Source organism: Rhinoderma darwinii, chromosome 6 (genome assembly GCF_050947455.1).
Source record: "Rhinoderma darwinii isolate aRhiDar2 chromosome 6, aRhiDar2.hap1, whole genome shotgun sequence".
NCBI classification, from domain to species: domain Eukaryota; kingdom Metazoa; phylum Chordata; class Amphibia; order Anura; family Rhinodermatidae; genus Rhinoderma; species Rhinoderma darwinii.
The window spans coordinates 47175191-47198704 of NC_134692.1; the positions used below are offsets into that span (position 1 = coordinate 47175191).

At 39.1% G+C, this 23514-nt stretch overlaps 1 protein-coding gene across 3 annotated transcripts in view; it reads left to right on the plus strand.

Annotated features, from left to right (window-relative positions):
* Positions 1-20641, plus strand: part of IKZF2 (IKAROS family zinc finger 2) — a 77147-nt gene extending 56506 nt beyond the window's left edge. For 2 of the 3 annotated variants that reach the window (XM_075829646.1, XM_075829647.1), the window contains exons 5-8: positions 6965-7132; positions 13132-13269; positions 14986-15129; positions 17701-20641. In XM_075829646.1, coding sequence (XP_075685761.1) covers positions 6965-7132; positions 13132-13269; positions 14986-15129; positions 17701-18425 — 1175 coding nt within the window. In that variant the 3' untranslated portion in view covers positions 18426-20641. The remainder of the gene's footprint in view (positions 1-6964; positions 7133-13131; positions 13270-14985; positions 15130-17700) is intronic. The other variant, XM_075829648.1, reaches the window with a different exon arrangement.
* Positions 20642-23514: the final 2873 nt, after the last annotated feature.

Genomic DNA, 23514 nt, shown 5'->3' on the forward strand with positions numbered 1-23514 from the left:
AGCTGTACTTTAAAGGAACACTGCAATTAATACTGAGAAATATAGAAAGCATCCTTCTTTGTGTGTTCCAGCAGATCAGCCATTTAGTTCCTCCTCCTCCCAATTTTGTGTTTGGCTGTAAGACAACTGGCTGCAGCAGGAGCCTTTTCTCTCTGCCCTGACTGCAGTTGTACAAATTGATAAGCCACACCCCTTTTACTAAGTCTGATCAAGGCCATCTATCAGCGGTTTACCAGCCCAAAATGGAACAGATTAGCAGAAAATTAACCCCTGTGCAGGATTTCTATAAGTTTGTTTCAGGAACATGCAGAAGATCTTGCAGATTGACAAATAATTTGAGCATGTGTATTTCCTGTTCACGTTCATTATATATATATATATATATATATATATATATATATCTAGGTTTAGTATTCCTTTAATGTAAATATATATATATATATATATATATATATATATATATAGCAGATATAAAAAAATGGCGACAGCACCCTGCAACACTAATGCCACCTAAACCACTAAATATAAATAGATATGCACTAAAGCTAAATCTACCTACAAATAGGGAGGTTCTTAGTGCACATTTTGATCAAAAAGTGTTAGCCCACCTGCCACGACAAGGCGACCTCTGTAAGGTGGGAACCTACGCTGCACATACACCCAGAACTGGGACTGAGCCTACATATATACCTGGGGATGGTAGGATCCAGCATTGAACTGATTAAAATCACCCAGGGCAGAGTGGGAGGAGTGCAAGAACAACAAGTGGAGGCAGTCACTAACCCCACATATATGGATACCATAAACACAACAAAAATTGAACAGCACATTCCAACTAAATGATACAAAATACGCAGGTGCAAGAACACCTATGACTGCAGATATACAGCAGATATAAAAAAATGGCGACAGCACCCTGCAACACTAATGCCACCTAAACCACTAAATATAAATAGATATGCACTAAAGCTAAATCTACCTACAAATAGGGAGGTTCCTAGTGCACATTTTGATCAAAAAGTGTTAGCCCACCTGCCACGACAAGGCGACCTCTGTAAGGTGGGAACCTACGCTGCACATACACCCAGAACTGTAGGCTCAGTCCCAGTTCTGGGTGTATGTGCAGCGTAGGTTCCCACCTTACAGAGGTCGCCTTGTCGTGGCAGGTGGGCTAACACTTTTTGATCAAAATGTGCACTAAGAACCTCCCTATTTGTAGGTAGATTTAGCTTTAGTGCATATCTATTTATATTTAGTGGTTTAGGTGGCATTAGTGTTGCAGGGTGCTGTCGCCATTTTTTTATATCTGCTGTATATCTGCAGTCATAGGTGTTCTTGCACCTGCGTATTTTGTATCATTTAGTTGGAATGTGCTGTTCAATTTTTGTTGTGTTTATGGTATCCATATATGTGGGGTTAGTGACTGCCTCCACTTGTTGTTCTTGCACTCCTCCCACTCTGCCCTGGGTGATTTTAATCAGTTCAATGCTGGATCCTACCATCCCCAGGTATATATGTAGGCTCAGTCCCAGTTCTGGGTGTATGTGCAGCGTAGGTTCCCACCTTACAGAGGTCGCCTTGTCGTGGCAGGTGGGCTAACACTTTTTGATCAAAATGTGCACTAAGAACCTCCCTATTTGTAGGTAGATTTAGCTTTAGTGCATATCTATTTATATTTAGTGGTTTAGGTGGCATTAGTGTTGCAGGGTGCTGTCGCCATTTTTTTATATCTGCTATATATATATATATATATATATATATAGTGGAGGAAATAAGTATTTGATCCCTTGCTGATTTTGTAAGTTTGCCTACTGTCAAAGTCATGAACAGTCTAGAATTTTTAGGCTAGGTTAATTTTACCAGTGAGAGATAGATTATATAAAAAAAAAAAAGAAAATCACATTGTCAAAATTATATATATTTATTTGCATTGTGCACAGAGAAATAAGTATTTGATCCCCTACCAACCATTAAGAGTTCAGCCTCCTCCAGACCAGTTACACGCTTCAAATCAACTTGGTGCCTGAATTATAGACAACTGTCTTACATGGTCGCCTGTATAAAAGACTCCTGTCCACAGACTCAATGAATCAGTCTGACTCTAACCTCTACAACATGGGCAAGACCAAAGAGATTTCTAAGGATGTCAGGGACAAGATCATAGACCTGGAATTGGCTACAAAACCATAAGTAAGGCGCTGGGTGAGAAGGAGACAACTGTTGGTGCAATAGTAAGAAAATGGAAGACATACAAAATGACTGTCAATCGACATCGATCTGGGGCTCCATGCAAAATCTCACCTCGTGGGGTATCCTTGATCCTGAGGAAGGTGAGAGCTCAGCCAAAAACTACACGGGGGGAACTTGTTAATGATCTCAAGGCAGCTGGGACCACAGTCACCAAGAAAACCATTGGTAACACATTACGCCGTAATGGATTAAAATCCTGCAGTGCCCGCAAGTTTCCCCCTGCTCAAGAAGGCACATGTACAGCCCCGTCTGAAGTTTGCAAATGAACATCTGGATGATTCTGAGAGTGATTGGGAGAAGGTGCTGTGGTCAGATGAGACTATTAACTCAACTTGCCGTGTTTGGAGGAAGGGAAATGCTGCCTATAACCCAAAGAACACCGTCCCCACTGCCAAGCATGGAGGTGGAAACATTATGCTTTGGGGGTGTTTCTCTCCTAAGGGCACAGGACTACTTCACCGCATCAATGGGAGAATGGATGGAGCCATGTACCGTCAAATCCTGAGTGACAACCTCCTTCCCTCCACCAGGACATTAAAAATGGCTCGTGGCTTGGTCTTTCAGCACGACAATTACCCGAAACATACAGCCAAGGCAACAAAGGAGTGGCTCAAAAAGAAGCACATTAAGTTCATGGAGTGGCCTAGCCAGTCTCCAGACCTTAATCCCATCGAAAACTTATGGAGGGAGCTGAAGATCCGAGTTGCCAAGCGACAGCCTCGAAATCTTAATGATTTACAGATGATCTGCAAAGAGGAGTGGGCAATAATTCCATCTAACGTGTGCAAACCTCATCATCAACTACTAAAAACGTCTGACTGCTGTGCTTGCCAACAAGGGTTTTGCCACCAAGTATTAAGTCTTGTTTGCCAAAGGGATCAAATACTTATTTCTCTGTGCACAATGCAAATAAATATATATAAATTTTGACAATGTGATTTTCTGTTTTTTTTTAAATATATAATCTATCTCTCACTGGTAAAATTAACCTAGCCTAAAAATTCTAGACTGTTCATGTCTTTGACAGTGGGCAAACTTACAAAATCAGCAAGGGATCAAATACTTATTTCCTTCACTAATATATATATATATATATATATATATATATATATATATATAAAGTATTGAAATAAATCTGCCTTTATAAATCAATTATTTGGAAGTTAATTACCTTTTATTAAATCATATGGTCATTGTGTGTTAGTGACCTCAGCCAGTCATTGTCCATTCTCCGCATCGATTTGGTATAGGTATTTGCATCTGAAGACTTCCACTTTATTTCCAAAGCATTGAACCCCTGAACATTAGACAGAAGAAGTAGATATTTGAGCATGTCCGCAGTGAAAGCAAAGTTGCCAAATTTGCAGAAATGCAAAATTTATTATTGACCTCTGTTTTAACATTGTCCCCTGCTTGGAAAAGTTGGGGTGAAACTCATTATATTTGCTGTATTCTTTACTAAAAGCAATTTAGCTCAGTCAGGATTGCTATATGACCGGATGGTAAGATCATGCTTTGGTTATTTTGTATTTAATTTGTTTATTTGTCAGATGAAAGAAATTACTGACAGAGCTCTCGAGAGATGCTCTGAAAAATAAGCTTCATGCAGTGATATGAACCACTAGTGGGAATGGCACAGCACTCCAACTGGCTGAGCATCATGGGAGATGTAGTTCAGAAACGGCTAGAGGGCGAGTTGGGTATTACCTGTCATTAAGCATTAAATTTGGTAAAATTGTTATGCTAATCATGTGTGTGCTTGCAATAGCTCAGGTAATATTACAATCTGATCCTTCAGGCATTCTTCAGTGAAACAGCCAACCTAAAATTCATCCTCTTAAACCTCCGTCAAAGTAACTGACACCAGCTAAATCAACAGCCTTTTATTATCTTACAGACCTTTTTAAGGGCAAAAAAAAAAAGTTTATGTTGAATGATAATCCCTTATCGACCACGTGCATCAATATAACAAGATTTTTGTTCTAGGATGGCAGAACATGGTTTTTCTCACAACACATCACAGTTTGCCTGGAAATAGTACAAAGTGTCCAAGATTAGTGAAGCTCTAATCTGGAGCCACTGTAACTATTATATTAAAGCCTAACTCCACTTTTACACTGCGTGTTGAAGCACCCAGCACTATGTCACCCTATGGCCTGTACTCCCAGCTATTTCCCTGGCAGATTACCATTTGGCTACTTCCTGTTGTCCTCTATTCTGCACAGAATATCAACTGGTGACCACAGGTACTGTGTGTATTACATATGTATAGACGGAGTGGTCACCAAAACGGGAAGTCATTAGCAGCTGGGGAAAAAAACGCCACAAGAAGTGTAGAAGGAAGATTAAAGTGGAAAAACTCAGAGCTGCATGTTAAAAGGTATTTTATTGTTGGGCTACCGTTAATTGGATTTGCAAGTGGAGTTAGGCTTTAAGGGTTTGCGTTATGATGAGCAGTTTCCAAATATAATGTTATTACCCTAATCATTCTTAAGCAGGAGCGATTCCATAAATTCCCTTACTCTCCCACAGGCATCCGAATACAGGAGCTGTTTATGGCAGCCTTTTTCTGTGAATGAAGTGCTCACCGTTGATATGTTGCGAATCCAACCAGCACATTGTGACAGCCCCTTTGGGTGATCCCTCAGAACTTCTAAAAGGGTTATTCAGACTAATGACTTCTGTAATTTCCACTGTTTTTTCTTTAAAAGTCAGATTGCTGGAACCATTCAACAATCCCGAGAGTACGTGCCCAGTCCCAGTGGCTATGCTTGTGCAGTCACTTTTCTATATGGTCTATGAGAGATCTGAAAACAGTCGAGCATATCTAGTATATATGCCATGAAAGTCGCCAGTGGGGAAGCCCATTTAAAAGGCTCCCTCATGATGGCGCCTGCTATGGAGATTAACTTGATTTCTAAGGAATGCAATTCTGATAACCTTATTAGGTAACTGCTTAAAACATACTTCCCTTTTATATGAGGGTCAAAGTGGCTTTAAATTTAGATTCACCTAAAGAAACACTGTGATAATTCCTAGTTCAGGGCCTGAAGTGGCAACGCGTAACGCAGCGATTGAGTGGTAATGCACCACCCCCCAGGCCTTGAACTAGGCATAGCACAGTGTACCAGTGTTTTGTTTATTCGCATATAAGAGCCTCACATACACCAAATTTATAAAAGGATGTATATGTAAATTAAAGCTATGGTCATTGGTTCTGTAACACTTTATACTCCTAGAAATGGACAGTCCATTCAACCATGCACGACGGCACAAAACGGTAAATACAATTATATTTATATCTATTCCATTACTTTTCAGCTGTTGCATATTGATACCTTGCTCCATTACGTTCTGTAACATATTAAAATATCACATATATATATATATATATATATATATATATATATATATATCTAGGCATCTGTGTGGCACGGGTGCTTCATTATTGGCTTCGCCAGGTATAAGTGGTGTATACATTATTTGAAATAATGTACCCTATACTGTAAATTAAAGTGATATTAAAAAACAGTAAGAGTTATCTACTTTGTGCAATTAATTTAATTCATCTGACTATAAGCTGATCACAGAAGCTTAGTGATTAGCTGTAGTCTGAGTGGGAAACCAGCAGCAAGTGTTCAGCTCCTCTGCAGTGCCACCACAGGCGAAATGAAGCATTACATTGTGCCCGTTGATTTGATTTGACTGTCAACAAACACACATACACTACCCAGTGTTTCTTTGCAGTACTGTTGTATGCTCTGCCATGGCTTCAGTTGGTGCCCATTTGACATGATTAACAAATACACATACATCATTTGTTTTGGTTGCCAAAACACTGCATCTTTAACATTGTTTAGCTGATGGCAGTCACTTTGCGGAGGACAAATATATCACAGATAGGACTTGTACATGGGATTTTCAATGCCAATATGTTGCATGTTAAGATTTGTGTGTCCTGTTCACAATGTTATTTGGAAAATTAATCTGTTCTGATGTATTTCACACCTGTATACAATCGTTGGAGTGTGCCTAAATTCTGGCATTTTGAGCAAATTGCATTTTTACCTATAGACTACCTTTATTTTGCCACAAATGCACAAACTGTATAAGAATTTGTACAGCAGAACAATGCTACCTATTTTTCTGTACACTTGGCATGCTCTGAAAACGGGATGGAGAGGGCAGATATTACAGTACGTCATTATACGCCCATGCAGAACTTTGCATGTTGCTCAATATTCACAATAAGGGCTGGCTGCGTGATTACTGTTTTATCTGGGTCCTTCCTGCTGGAGTCCATTGGGTCTATATTTCCAGCTGCATCAAACCACAAAAGTCTGTAGTAGGACTTTTCTCTTTTATGGGAATCCGTATTAAGGGACCCATTCACTAAGAATTAAAGGTGGGTAAATTAAAGTTCAGCACCATCAGTCAGTAGCTGTATATGACCATCCATCCTGGACCTAAGCAGAAATTAAACACATTTTGAACTAGAAAAAGTAGCAGTCTCTGGTGAGGGATGTACACTCATCAATTCAATCTGACCTCTTAGGCACTAAAATAAGAAATATTCCTTTTAACGTGAGCAGTTTCTGCTGCATTGTAGTTTGGCAGTATTTTCGAAGGACTACACTGGCACTTTTTATGACCGTTCTTTACGTACAATGACTCACCGGTTTATTTGAATGGCATTAATTTTGTCTCTGTCTAGGGGAGCGCCCATTTCACTGCAACCAATGTGGAGCATCATTTACTCAAAAGGGCAACCTATTGCGCCACATTAAACTGCACTCTGGGGAAAAACCTTTTAAGTGTCCATTTTGTAGCTATGCCTGCCGACGGAGAGATGCACTCACAGGCCACCTCAGGACACACTCAGGTAAGTTACCATTCTGTTTATAAAGGGATACCCACCTTTGCGAGATGTTAATATATTGTTTTTACGTGTATGAATGGGTATATGTGTAAAATGAATTCTAGAACTCTAGATATTTTATGTAACTTTTGCTTTGTCACGATCCCCACCATCACTAAGTATTTTCCTGTAGTTTCGATTTTGCTAGAAGGTGGGGTGTGGTGCTGACTGGAAGCGAGAAGTTATTTTGACTGGATTTTCCAGTGCATTGTGGTGTAACTGCCTTCCATACTCATTACTCATCAAGGAAGCTATACAACAAAATGCAAGTCTTCCTCAGAGCATGCCCATTTGGGGGGTTTGCTCTCAAAATTAGTGTGTCATAGTCGAGTATTGTCTAAAACTTTAGGGGTAACCTAAGTGTTAGTATTTACATTCCAAAGAGCAGGAGTATAATTTGTCTCTGAAAATACTGGAACAAATGTCCCGCTGAATCCGGGATGTTTGGGAGGTATGTATACCTTCTTAGAGAAATAATGCATATATCTATGAAGAGGAGATGGGGAATGAGAGGAGAGCAGGAGCAGAGTGAGACAGGGACACACAGATTCTGCTGCAGCTTCTATTCAGTGTTATATCGGACCCCAGTTTTGGATTTTCAGCTACACTGCTCATTACCGCTGTATAATGTCCTCCATGCCGCTGCTGCTGCTTCTTAATATGTGAAAGGAGAGCAGGATTTTCCTCTTCTATGTGTTCAGTCTATAGAAGACATGATAGCAGTTAAGCTCCACCCACTAGCTCAGACATCACTCCGAATTAGCGATAGAGCCTTCAGAGGGGAAAACTGCTATTAAATGTCATATACAAGTCATATAATGGCCAGAAATAGTGTTATTTCTCATGTTCACATATACTGTATGAAACTTTACTCTGAAAGGTGATCTGAAAGGATTAGGTACGCTTTCAGGTTATATCCACACATTGCGGTCTTGCTGCGATTTCTCTAAAATAAAGAAATTTTTTATTTTTGGACACAGCCTAATTTAACCCCTTCCCGCTGCAGCCATTTTTCGTATTTTCACTTTCGTTTTTTCCTCCACCTTCCAAAGGCTGTAACTTTTTTTTATTTTTCCATCAATATTGCCGTATGAGGGCTTGTTTTTTGCAGAACGAGTTGTAGATTTTCACAGCACCATTTATTGTACCATATACAGTGAAGAAAATAAGTATTTGATCCCTTGCTGATTTTGTAAGTTTGCCCACTGTCAAAGTCATGAACAGTCTAGAATTTTTAGGCTAGGTTAATTTTACCAGTGAGAGATAGATTATATAAAAAAAAAAAAGACAATTACATAGTCAAATTTATATACATTTATTTGCATTGTGCACAGAGAAATAAGTATTTGATCCCCTACCAACCATTAACAGTTCAGCCTCCTCCAGACCAGTTACACGCTCCAAATCAACTTGGTGCCTGCATTAAAGACATCTGTCTTAAATGGTCACCTGTATAAAAGACTCCTGTCCACAGACTCAATTAATCAGTCTGACTCTAACCTCTACAACATGGGCAAGACCAAAGAGCTTTCTAAGGATGTCAGGGACAAGATCATAGACCTGCACAAGGCTGGAATGGGCTACAAAACCATAAGTAAGACGCTGGGTGAGAAGGAGACAACTGTTGGTGCAATAGTAAGAAAATGGAAGACATACAAAATGACTGTCAATCGACATCGATCTGGGGCTCCATGCAAAATCTCACCTCGTGGGGTATCCTTGATCCTGAGGAAGGTGAGAGCTCAGCCGAAAACTACACGGGGGGAACTTGTTAATGATCTCAAGGCAGCTGGGACCACAGTCACCAAGAAAACCATTGGTAACACATTACGCCGTAATGGATTAAAATCATGCAGTGCCCGCAAGGTCCCCCTGCTCAAGAAGGCACATGTACAGGCCCGTCTGAAGTTTGCAAATGAACATCTGGATGATTCTGAGAGTGATTGGGAGAAGGTGCTGTGGTCAGATGAGACTAAAATTGAGCTCTTTGGCATTAACTCAACTCGCCGTGTTTGGAGGAAGAGAAATGCTGCCTATGACCCAAAGAACACCGTCCCCACTGTCAAGCATGGAGGTGGAAACATTATGTTTTGGGGGTATTTCTCTGCTAAGGGCACAGGACTACTTCACCACATCAATGGGAGAATGGATGGAGCCATGTACCGTCAAATCCTGAGTGACAACCTCCTTCCCTCCACCAGGACATTAAAAATGGCTTGTGGCTGGGTCTTCCAGCACGACAATGACCCGAAACATACAGCCAAGGCAACAAAGGAGTGGCTCAAAAAGAAGCACATTAAGGTCATGGAGTGGCCTAGCCAGTCTCCAGACCTTAATCCCATCGAAAACTTATGGAGGGAGCTGAAGATCCGAGTTGCCAAGCGACAGCCTCGAAATCTTAATTATTTACAGATGATCTGCAAAGAGGAGTGGGCCAAAATTCCATCTAACATGTGTGCAAACCTCATCATCAACTACAAAAAACGTCTGACTGCTGTGCTTGCCAACAAGGGTTTTGTATTAAGTCTTGTTTGCCAAAGGGATCAAATACTTATTTTTCTGTGCACAATGCAAATAAATTTATATAATTTTGACTGTGATTTTCTTTCTTTTTTTTTTAATATAATCTATCTCTCCCTGGTAAAATTAACCTAGCCTAAAAATTCTAGACTGTTCATGTCTTTGACAGTGGGCAAACTAACAAAATCAGCAAGGGATCAAATACTTATTTCCTTCACTGTAATGTAGTGGGAAACTGGAATAGGAAAAAAACAGCGATTCCTCAATCTTTTGGGTGGTTTTGTTTTTACGGTGTTCACCGTGCAGTAAAAACTGCATGATAACTTTCTTCTGCGGGTCAATACGATTACAGGGATACAAAATGTATATATATTTTTTTATGTTTTACTACTTTTACAAGGAAAATGATTGCTAAAAAATAAAATCTGAGTTTTGTCGCCATATTCTGAGAGCCATAACTTTTTTATATTTCCATCGATTTAGCGGTATGGCGCTTATTTTTTGCAGGGTGACCTATAGTTTATATTGGTACCATTTTGGGGTACATAAGAGTTTTTGATCACTTTTTTTCTTTTTTAATTTCATTTTTTGTGGGCGATGAAGTGACCACAAAACAGCAATTCTGACGGTTTTTGTTTATTACGGCGTTCACCGTGCGGACTAAATATTGATATATTGTAATAGTTCCGACTTTTACGTACCCATCAATACCAGTTATGTTAATTTTTATTTTTTTTACATTGTGCTTGAGGGAAAATGGGAAAAAGTCGTGTTTTTATTTAACTTTTTTTTTTTTTATTTATTAAAAAAACTTTATTTTACTGGTTTGTTTTTTTTTACTTTTTTTTTTTGTTTTTGTTGTTTTTTTACTTGTTCCCCTAGGGAACTTGAACCAGTACTGCAGTATATTGTGATTCTGACAGTCTCTTATGAGTATACGCTTGTCCTATGGAGTGAGCCCGCTCTGTACTCAAGCCCACCCCACACTCAACGTGCGACGTTTATATACGGCGGATGTTGGGAAGGGGTTAAGCTGACATTTTGACTTATTTGTGTAGTATCCACATGTAATTCTAACTTGTTACGCCTTGAAGCTCTGTCTTCTATAACAGGCTATCTCTAATACATTATTATAAAATGTGCACATTTCATACGTCGTATCTCGCAGCCCTTTCACCCAGTGAAATGGAGGAAAAAAACTGTATTTGAGCAACATCCCTGAGGGATTAAAACCCAACGGAGAGGAAGAAAAATCCTGTCTGAGAGGGAGTGTTTGTCCAGCAACATTCCTGGAGTGAGCTGGGGATTCCACACCCTGCAATCTGACTACTGATTACACCGAGGTTCTCGTGTAACCTGCCCCCTGATTCAGAACTGCACGATAACCGTCTGAGACCCAGTTCGCCCCAAAAACTTGACATTCAGATGGATCACGTGACTCAGGCCAAATACAAATGCCACAGTGTGTATCTGATGTTCACTTCTAAGTGCATTGTTAGGGCAGAAATGCATGTTTCTGGGGTCTGTATTCATTATGCGGTGTGAGGAAGCGGGGAGGGGGGGGGTCCTAAGTCCCTTATAAATGGGTGGGAATATTGGGTGACATCCTTTGCTGAATTAGGGTTTTGAAGTTTTTACAACCCATTTTCCCTGATGTCACAAGTTGGCAGGTATGAGTTACATTAATATATAGTGATATGTACAAGGAGCCCCGAAAATGCACTATCTTCAAGAAATCGTATGGCTTTGTACCCGGTTATTCGAATTAATTTTTTTATTTTAAATCCAGTTCGCTACACAATGTAACATTTGGCCCATGTGATAGTTTACACCAAAATCCCATAGAGCTGCAGCAAGTAAATGGGATCTATAGGGTGGCTTCACAGGCAGCATTTTCTTTGTGGCATTTTTTTCCATGTGTTGCCGCAAAAAAACGTTTCGGAGAGATGTTAACTGTATTCAATGCTGAAATATGGAACGCATTTTGGCTTTGTGGTGTTTTTTATTAAAAAAAAAATTGCAGCAAGGGTTGATTTTACATTTTTCCCAGCAGTTAGTGACTTTTTATTTTTCCCGTAGATCTTCATAGTTTTTATTTTTTTTTCTCTTCAAAAAAGCATGTGTGTTTTTTCAGAATAAATCAAGTGTTGCAAAGAGGAATATTTGCCTCATATTAGCTTTGAATCACATGATTTGCAAGTAAAACACACTATTTAAAAAAAAAAACATAGAAATCGCATGTACGGGTTTACAAAAAAACATGCGTATTTTTAGAGGTATTTTTTCCCCCTCCGAAATATGACACTCAGTAGTGTATGTGAAGGAGGCCTTAGGGATTTATTTATTTTTGATCAGTGTCTCTTTACCAGCTGGCACTTAAGAATGCCTCCGTAGGTGACCGGTTTACTGCAGTCTTTAGCCTGCACATGGGAAACAGAATATAGGATGTTTTAAAACAACCTGTAGTTTTCAGAAGACATTTTTTACATTTCCAGATGCCCTGGTGTATTGTAACAGACTTGTGTTGGAGTTATTTGAATTATAATAGGGAATCCTAAGCATTTCCCTGATTCCTGAACCTATATACACATTTTAAAGGGTCTTCCAGGCATTTGAAACTTTTTCTGTCGTCCTCCACTAGTCTTTGTTTACAGCGCTGCAGTGATGACGTGTGGTTCTGACATGTGACCGCTGCGGATAGTCATTGTCTAGTGATTGCCGCACGGTATTTTAAAGCCTGGAAAACACCTCTTTAAGTGTTAGCAATCTTCGGCTTGCTGCAAAAGATTATAGACTTAAGAACAGCGTTTCACTCATTTGTCTGAACCAAAACAAAGATCGTCCAAAGTTACAAGGGTGACAATCCCTCAAGAGAATATGTGTGAAAACGTGTGACGCATTACAAAGTAACCACCTTAAAACTGAAATAAAAACCTCCGCTGTCAAAAAGATGCATCAGCCACTGCCATTTTTTTTTTTTTTTTTTTTTTTTTTATGTATAAAAATTATATTGTTTATGTAAAAATACACCAATTCCCCATGCACACGAACCTATTTTTGCGGCCGCAAATCTGCGGGTGAATTGTGGCCCTATTCATTTCAATGTGCTCATGCACACGACCGTGGTTTCCATGGTCCGTGCATGGCCCAGGAGCCTGGACCGCAAAAAGAACTGACATGTCTTATTACGGCCCCGTTTTGCTGTCCTAGCTCATAGAAATTAATACACGCGGCCATGTGCATAGCCCACGATTTGTGGGCGGCCCACGGGTGACACTACGTGGCCGTCTGACCCGAAAATCACGGCCGTGCACATGGCTACGGTCGGGTGCATGAGGCCTAAGAAAGGTGATGGATACTATGCTATTTGTGCTGCTGGAGTGTCTCTGCAAAATCCTAAACTGCCTTTTCCTTTATTAATCTTATTTCCCTTCACTTTGCAGTAGGTAAACCTCACAAGTGCAACTACTGTGGCCGGAGCTACAAGCAGCGCAGCTCCCTGGAAGAACATAAAGAACGCTGCCACAATTACCTGCAAAATGTGGGGATGGAGAGAGGCCAGGGAATGGGGTCCCATGGTGGTAAGTAGCCAAACCTCCAGATCTGGTTATTTGTAGCGTGTGATCTGTGTACTGTGCACATCTGTACAACTTTATATTATAGGACACAGCGAGGTTATTGCCTCAAAGGGACCGAAGAAGCACAATTGTTGACAATATCTTCTCAGGAAACTTTTCTCAATTAATTTTTCAAAGTTTCCCCGTGCTGTAAAAATAGTCTGTACTGTGTGTATGTTGTACTCCTGTCAAAAAGCACAACCTGGTGTCAAAAATTAGCAGATTTAGTCCCCGAGTAGATATATTGGAAACGGCTGCATGGAGGTGGTGTGTATTTCTTAAACACACACGTTTATACAGTCGCAATGCGACCATAGATTGGCCATACTGTACACTTGTACATACAGCCAGAATTCCTTCATCTTGTCTACCAAATTGCCATATAATATAAATTTCCTTTAGCACGGAAATACAGAACCCATTAGAAGACGCTGCTTTATTTTCACCATTTATCTGGTCTCTGGAGTTACTAAGACCTGCTCTTCTAATGTAACATGGTCATCGCAAGAAGAAAATATGACACTTTTTGGTGCTTTGGTTAGTAAGCTATACACTTTATTGACAATGACGACACCTTTAAAAGATACAGCCAAAAATAATAAAGTGGTAAAAGAAAACATCATCATTTATAGATCAACACAAGATGAATTATAAGTTTGGGTTGGGGGTTGTGTACTGAACTGAGCACTATAGGTTTCCAGAGCGGCAACTGCAGGAAAATTTAATTCTTCATTTTCCCTATGAGCCTGTTGTCTATGAGGCACATGCTACAGTTCAAAGCCTGTTTATGGGCTGTCCCAAAGCCCCAAGAAATGATGCCCTTGTGTACCTTCTAAACTCTCCTGTTTGTAAACGAGACAGTCCCCTAAGGCTGGGTTCACACGACCTATTTTCAGACGTAAACGAGGCGTATTATGCCTCGTTTTACGTCTCAAAATAGGGCTACAATACGTCGGCAAACATCTGCCCATTCATTTGAATGGGTTTTCCGACCTGTCATTTACGTGTCGTCGTTTGACAGCTGTCAAACGACGACGCGTAAAATGACTGCCGCGGCAAAGAAGTGCAGGGCACTTCTTTGCAACGTAATTTGAGCCGTTCTTCATTGAAGTCAATGAAGAGCAGCTCAAGATTTACGAGCGTCAAAGACGCCTCGCATAATGCGAGGAGGAGCTTTTACGTCTGAAACGAGGCAGCTGTTTTCTCCTGAAAACAGTCTGTCTTTTCAGACGTAAAAGGCACTTCTCGTGTGCACATACCCTAATAGTACGTGCGTCTGTATCTTAAAGAAATGTTTCAAGTTACTTAGGACACATTTGCACATACTGGTTGGACTGCAAAACAGCAGCAATAATCTAATGGTTAAGTATTATTATTATATAAAGTACATGCAATAGAAATGTTTAGCTGTTTATGTTACTTTTGTGTAGTTTTAATTTAGATGATAAAAATGTGGAAAAAATATTTTGTCTGCTGTTTTAAAGGGTCTTGATGGTCCTGACCTGTACACTCCATCATCTCCTATACGCAGAGTTCTAGTAGCCAGGAGGAGTTTTTTTTACTAATGGTTATGAAAGGTCTCTTTTAAACAGATAGTGGCTTTATTCATCGATAGCGGTGTCTTTCTTGGATGTGGGGTGCTGGCTAGTGATTCTGATGTGACATTTTGGTTCCATGTAGCATCTCCTTTGGAGGAGTGTAAGAATCCAGAGATCCTGATGGAAAACAACATGTCTCTGATGCCCTTTGAAAGACCAGCTGTTATAGAGAGACTTGCCAGCAACATGGGGAAGCGTAAGAGCTCCACCCCACAGAAGTTTGTGGGTAAGCATCTGCTTTCTTTTACTTAGTCTGTAATGTACATATGACTGCATTCTACGTGCAGCTGCACCGTTCAAAGCAATGTCCCAATATATTGCCAATCTAGTTGACAGCCTTTTTTTTTTAAGCTTTTGCTATGTGGCTTCTGACAGTAGAACATCACTGTTGCTGCTGATGACCTCACTTGCTTACATCATCTTAATGCGGATTGCCATCTAAAACATGACAGTGTTGCGGATTTGCCCCAATTTTGGCCACCGCAAACCCACGACATAATATGCTTTTCTGTGGACTTGAAAATCTGCAGCATGCCCTGAAAACCCATGCAGATTTTTTTTTTTCTGTTAGGTGTGAATGAGGTTTTGAAAACCTATACACATTTATTGTACTGTACCTTGTTACAGATATTCAGTGCAGAATCCACATCAAAAATCCACAATCATTCTGCCTATTTCTGGCCTAAATCTGCATACATTTACCACGGTGTATCCTAACTGACCCTGTTTAAGGATCTCCTTGTTCTACATATTTGCTAAGCAATTCTGTATATGCCACATTCTTCCTGACTAGAATGCCAGCCTGGCATAAAGACGTTCTCATACCAATTTCCCTTCTTGCGCCATGTGCTTGTTAATGTACAGATTATGTTTATTCGTGTCCGCTAGTAGCTTTGTTTGCTATACAACATTCCAGGTTACAATTATATTTTAAAAAATTGTTTCTTTGCAGAAAGTCCAGTTCCCAGAATTATTCAGCCCTCATTATGTATGTGCAAAGAGACTATTCTCTACATACAGAGATTTAGTTCCAGTATTGTTTCCCCTTAAGAATTATAGAATAAGAATGTTCTGCGTTAGTAAACCACTGTTTCCTATGAAAGGAAATGACATCCATTTTAAACACGTCCAAAAGATGAAAACTAGAACGCTTCACTGCCCATGAAGGGAAAGTCCCAGAGAGCAGAATTAGCATGGTATATGCCCTTGTGTGCTTCATACACAACAAGCCGGCGTTGCTTATTTTTTTTTTTACACTCTCTTTATTAAGTAATTTAACTTTTTTTTTATGATAAAAAAATCACAAGAAAATAGTTGTATAGATGCAAATTAAGAGCTATCATAGTTTAAATTGGATTCTCTGCTTAAAACAAAACCAATGATCGCAGGGATGCCCCACAATCAGATTTTGGCAGAGGGACATCTAAGCTAGGGCTCATGTACAAACTACATAGTAATCCGAAGCAAGGTCTCTTCGTTGCTACACTTTCTAGTGAAAAGTCTCATACAGCATATGAGGGTCACAAAATAAAGTCACTATAAAATATCCTTTAACATAATTAATATACACCTTAGAATAATGTGTACTATGAAGGACTTTGTTAAGTTGTAAGGCCCTCCTAAGTCTAAAAAATAAATGCTGGCTCATAACTTGTATGGGCAACCAATTGTTATCCTTTGTTATCCTTTCCAATCGTCTACTACTTCTTCCTAATATTTAATAAATTAGCAAGAAGTATGGCACAGATAAAAAGGAGTATGATTGCAGGATCATACTATACAGAGTTTGTTACCATGGAGATACATGGACACAAAACGGTAAGAAATTTGTAATGACCATTTGTAAAGTTGGATATTTAACCCTTTTAATATCAAGGACGTATGTAATACAACATGACTTTTAAAAATAAGGCTGTTTAAAATATTAAATTATTTAACAATATACTACAAAAATTAAAGAGATCCACAGGAAGATTCACAGCGTGCAATATTTAATAACGCATGAGGAGACCAACACTGTGCGATCTCTGGAGGATAGGCCAACGATCTAATGTGTAGTCCCCGATGGCAGATGTTTTGGGGAAAGAAAGATTAGTTATGTTGGATTTCAACATGCTTGAGCCTTTGTTTCCTCAGAAGATAAGCTGCTGCCAGAGAAGTGTCTGGTAGCGTCATTTTTCCCCTTTCCCTCATGTTTATGGTGGAGTCAGGAGAAATAGCTGTTGGCCGAACCAGCTTTTGGCCAACCGCTTTCTCATGTGTATGTCCGGCTCTACATTTGTCAAGGTTAAGAGCAATTGTATACAGTGTATGTGTCTTTTGATTCCATCTTTAACTACTGGAGGCTGCAGATTGTCCAGGGTAGGCTAGGGCAGGCTGCTAGAACTCTGCGTGTTGGCGTTAGGATATTCATTTTGACACACATTTTAGGCTTCAAAAACAAAATCTCTTTGGCTGAATAAGATCTTTTAATACGGTCCGCTGACAAGACCTAAATAGCCACAGAGTAGTCTTGGCCACATTGGGATTATCCTGACTGGACATGGTCATTGTATGACTTGAGCAACAAGGGCTTTCTACTGACTGATGATAAGTAATGGGATTTTAAGCTTCACATAAATATGTTTGAAATGTTTATTAGAACTTATATTAGTAGTAGGAGGCTCTTTACTTAAGATTCATAGTACAACTGTTGTGTTGAATTGTTTCATTGTATGGCTTATGGTTATCTGACCATCTTGATGAATATATAAATCTTATGTCCAGTATTATTTTAAATACATGTTTTTCTTTGTAGGTGAAAAGCTTATGAGGTTTGGTTATCCAGACATGCCCTTTGAGATGAATATGGCCTATGAGAAAGAAGCCGAGTTAATGCAGTCCCAGATGATGGACCAGGCCATTAACAACGCCATCACTTACTTGGGCGCAGATGCACTGCGGCCCCTGATTCATCACTCTACTGGCACTATGTCTGAGGTAGCTCCTGTTATCGGTTCAGTGTTCTCTCATATCTACCATCCAAGCAGGGTGGAGAGGCCTACCAGCAGGGAAACATCAGACAGCACTGATAATAATATGGACGGCCCAATTTCCCTTATAAGACCAAAGAGTCACCTTCAAGAGAGGGTTGCATCCCCGAACAACAGTTGCCTGGACACCACTGATTCTGAAAGCAGCCATGATGATCGACCGTCATACCAAGGGAATCATGCCTTAAACCCCAAAAGGAAGCAGAGTCCAATATATTCCAAGGAAGATGGCAAAGCTCTAGATGCCACCAAGGCAGGATTGGGCACTTCCAAAGAGGTCTATAAAGTATACAACAGTGAAGGGGAGCAGATCAAAGCCTTCAAATGTGAGCACTGCCGTGTGCTTTTTCTAGATCATGTCATGTATACGATCCACATGGGCTGTCATGGTTATCGGGACCCACTTGAATGTAACATTTGTGGTCACAGGAGTCAGGACCGCTATGAATTCTCCTCACACATAGTACGTGGAGAGCACCCGTTCCAATAGCTCAGAACTGGAGAGGTGCTTCTATGAAGTAGAAATGCACATGAAGAATACTGCACTTACTCACCCACTTTCCTCCAGACTTTAGCCTAAAACAATTTTAAGTTAGATGTATTTTTAAGCATATGTAATATTCTTTCTCCTTGAAACGTTACTGTCTGCAATTCCTGTGAAACAATATAAGGAGTAACTACCAATGTTTTGGTATTACCTATGGGACTTCTGCAATGGTGAGGAAAGCTGTTGTAAGTGAGCTATGAAATAGACATGTACTATTGAATCCTCAAAACTGATCTCCTGGTTGAGGTCAAACACCATAAAACATATCCATAGAGAAGATGTAGCTTATACAAAGCTACCATTTGCCTACATTGAGGGATGATGGTTCAAATGTCGGGAAGTCTTCATTGCTTCCCAATTTAATTCTATAACTGATAACCAACAGTTGTTGGTTTTAGACATTTATTTAGGTTTGTCTGAATTAAGCAGTTATGCCATCCTTGGACCAGTGTTTTAACAGTATGGCCAGGAAAACACACACACACACACACACACACACACACACACACACACACCACACCGCACCACACACCTGTTTTTGGCTCTGCTTTTTGAGCCAAAGGCAGAAGTGGATACAAAAGGTACAAAGAAAAGACTGATGCAATCTCCTTTCTTTTGTGGCCACTCCTTGGCAAAACTGCATCAAAACCACGTGTGATCCTCGCATTAATATGTTAGGATTGTGTGATTATGGCAGTGAATCCTTAACTGACCTTATAAAGGTCTACAGATATGTCTGTAAAAGTATGTTCCCTTTAAAAAAAAACACGTTTTAATCTTGTATATTAACGCCATTGTAAAAATTTCTAACCTATAATACATATATATTTAAAATTTTTAAATGAAACCTTGCTTGATACGTGATGTTCACTTAAAAAGAGTTGACCTGGTGCTGAAGCTTTTGTGGTTACGGTAGGTTTCTATTAACCAAATAGCATTGAAAAGTGTCCTTCACCTCACATTCTTGTCAACGATTTCCATATGATAAGTCCTGTGCTCAAAAAACTTTTGGGCCCTTGATGAGTTCCTGTTTCCTGTTTAATACTGTTTCAGTTTTAAATACATCTAATGTATCCATCAGCATTCTGAAGGTCTACAAATAATATGCACAAATCGTTCCTCTGTGATGATAAACAGGTTTTATGGTATTTGAGTTGGCCTATAAAACTAGACGTAAAACTTATATAGGTCCTGGATCTACTATTACTTTCTTATAACATGAAAATATGTTCCTGGTTGGAGACTAACTTAAAGGGGTTCTCCACTTTGGATAATGACTTCTTCTTAGATGGGTCTTTTGACAATAAGCTGATCACAAAATGTACCCCTACTGAGATCCCTGGTGATCAGCTGTAATCTGTGAGGAAACTTAGCAGTAAGTGTTTCATTTCCCTGCAGCACCACCTCAGGGGAGATTAAGTATTAAACTTTACCCCGACAAATCAATGGGTCGCCTGTGTAATGCAGGACAGGACAGGTCCTCCAGGGCAGTAGACGCTCTTTGTAACTGCTCTCCCCTCTGGCCAAGAGATTAGGATCCTCAATAGAGGACACCCCTGTATTAACTCAGAATTCCCAAATTAGTTATATGAAAATTGTTTTCTAAATGGGACAACCTCTTTAAGTTGACCATAAGACCAAGCTTACAACTATTATTCAGAAAAGAAACATTCATAAATTTAATAAGCATATGCTGGTTGCCAAGAAGCTTAGCATGCTTTTCTCAAATTGTACTTGTTGGAAATTCTTAGTTCTTCTTTAAATGGGGTCTTCCATAATTGTTTTGAGATCCACAGTCTGTTGAGTTTTGTAGTCACATTAGGTAATAAATAGATCAGCTTGACTTGAAAGTGCAAGAATCCTATCCCACGGTCCTGTTTTGCTAATTCTACAACCAGTTGTTTTTTTTTCAAATGATAAAAGTATTGGTGTATTAGATGTAAGCCTTCAGGTGCTGGACTCCTGGCAATCTAAATTGCTATAAATAAACTGTGGCCTTAATGACAAAGCAGGAGAAAGCCCAGGTATTCTTATGTGATGTAAGGTTCTTATTTACTTTGAACAGTTGAGTGTGAGCCATTAGGTATTGGTCATAAATTCTAAAAATTAATTAGGGCACATTGCTTTTATTGTTTATAGCATTTAGAAAAGAAAAAATATCACCATACTAGTCTTTTTTTTCTTTTATTTGTATCTTTTTTTTTATGGAAAAAATTTGCTGATTTAGTATTATATAGACAGGATAATTATAACCTAAAGTCGTTATTATAGACCTTTCCTTTCATTTCCGTTATCTGCATGGAAATCAGAGCATTCAAATTTACGGCATGTTCATTTTGTTCTGGGTGTTAATTAACCCTTTTCAATGTAATCCGCACCAAAATTTGCACGAAACCTATGCGGATTTTGCTGTGGATTCGCGACATGAGTTGGAACTGTTCATTTTTTTTTTTTTTAAATGTATGCTCTAGGTATGGAATTGTTGTAGCATTTTCCTCCCTTTTATTTAACAGTAAACATTTTTATATTTTTAGATCAAAGAACACAAAAACATTATTTCATGCAATTTTGTGTATGCAGTTCCCTATAGAAGCCATTCAAGGAATATTTCATAGAAGTTTCTTAAAGATGGCCCCTCAGTTGCTGTTAAAACCACATGGAATTCTCAACCATATATATTTTCTTTGTTGACCCATGTGTGAATGAAGCCTAACATTTAAGGATTAGGCTATATTTACACTTGCGTTGTGGCTTCCAGTCATATCTTACAATGATGTCCTTCGTTTTGACAGGAAAGATAGCACTGCATTTTTTTTTAGTGTTTTTTCATTCTTCAATTGCAGTGAAAATAAATAGTCCACATTGGCCCAGAATACAGTCATTTGGAGCACTTTTTTTTAATGTTTTTTTATTAAAATGTTTTGGGCCATAAGTTCTATTTTTTTTTTTACCGTTTACTTGGCTTTTTCTTACAGGCATAACCCTTGAGCTGTGTGATCATTTTAAATAATAGATTTTTAAACCCCTAGTAATTGGGGGTTAAAAAGTATTAGTTTGTGGTAAGTTTAGAAGGAGAATACAGATACGCTCATACATTTTGTTAATAGTTTTGTAAAACTGTTTAAATTAGGAGGCAAACAATGGTTTATACTATAGAAGTGGTAAGCTGTATTTTATGGCATCTCCTGTTCTGTCACTATGCCACACGTTCTAATGTCATGGGACACAAACATAACTGGATATTATACTCCTATATTTAGGTGGATTATTAGACTGAATTTATATAGACTGCATTTTTAAAATGCACAGCATATGAAAGATATGTCATTTTTCAAGGTCTCTACCTATGATGGCATTTTCAAAAATGTGATTTGACCAATTCACAAGTCAAATTGATCAGGATCTGAGAGCTGTTAACTCCACCAGTGTCATGCCAAACTTGTTTGGGTACCAATTTTCATTAGGGAGATGGTACTGTATGCCCTACTAACTCTCCTTTGAGGTGGTTAGCAGTTACTGAAACTTTTAAGTGATCTCAAATGGGCATTTCTCCATGAAAAATGGGCGTGCAAACTCCTTTGTTCAATACGTTGTGGTGGTCCCGATCTGATTTCCCCCCCCCTGCGCCCCCCCGCTGAAGTGACCTTGTGACATGTCTTACTGACCAATCCTGGAAAGACAATTGTTGAAAGACCCCTCTTCAAAGTGATATTTTCTCGTGAAGTGTCCACAGTAGTAGATGCGGTATATAGAGTAATTGTATCATCATAATTTTGTAGCATTTTTTAAAAGTAGAACATTTCTTTTTATCTTTTTTTTTTTTTTTTTGTCAAGCTAAATTGGAAAACCATGTGAAATGTCATGCCATGTGTTTATAGATGGACAACAGATCAAGTAGAGTTTGTCGCAATTGATTTCACAGGGGGTCACGTAAGAATGTCTACATTGTTTTTTCAACTGAGCTACGTCGACTTAAAGTGGTTGGAATATTATTTGTTTGCATATATAACTGTCATGAGTTCTAATGTTGTTATCCTTCCACTTCGTCTTTGCAAGTTAAGAAAGCTAACTGTTGAATTACAAGTTATGTCCCTATGTCAGCTGGTACTGTATGCAGTCTTAACATGAGGATGCTGAATTTATCCTATAACCAACTGGAGAACATTAAAACCACTGTGTGGTTGGCAGTAGATGCACTTTAAATATTTAGCCTAAAATGAACCTATTCGGACACTTTGTAGCACAGAAGTCCTGTTTCATAGAAATAAATCTTAACTAAGGTGTGTCACGCGAAGATACATCTGTTGTAGTGATTTGTTCATCACCATATTCAGACATTTGATGCTGCGTTGAGAATCTTTTTAATGAAGCACCAAATGGCACTCACATCTTCTCTAACTGTAATAAAAAGTCATGTCACTTTGGATTTGAATAACAAAGCAAGAGTCTGTAGTCTTATCACTGTTTATCAAACCTTTCCAGTGAGGCAGGTCCTTTAGAGAAATGGATTACCCGCGTAAGGCTCTATTTACACTGGAGTCAAAAGTTCCCTTTTGATAGGACCCATGTTGTACCCATTTTGCAACAAATCTGGATGGATGCCATTGACCTATAATGAATCTTTCAGGTATAATGGTGCAGCAGACTCTGCTATTTTGACCAGCATGGGGCAACTGAAATCTGATGGAACTTAACCATGAAGTCAATATTAACAGAGCCTTGGGTTAGAGTAAGTTTTCAAATGACCAATATTGGTTTTGTCCATTTCTGTAATTGGAAGCTACTTAAAGAGGCTCTGTCACCAGATTTTGCAACCCCTATCTGCTATTGCAGCAGATAGGCGCTGCAATGTAGATTACAGTAACGTTTTTATTTTTAAAAAACGAGCATTTTTGGCCAAGTTATGACCATTTTTGTAGTTATGCAAATGAGGCTTGCAAAAGTCCAAGTGGGCGTGTATTATGTGCGTACATCGTGGCGTTTTTAATACTTTTACTAGCTGGGCGCTCTGACGAGAAGTATCATCCACTTC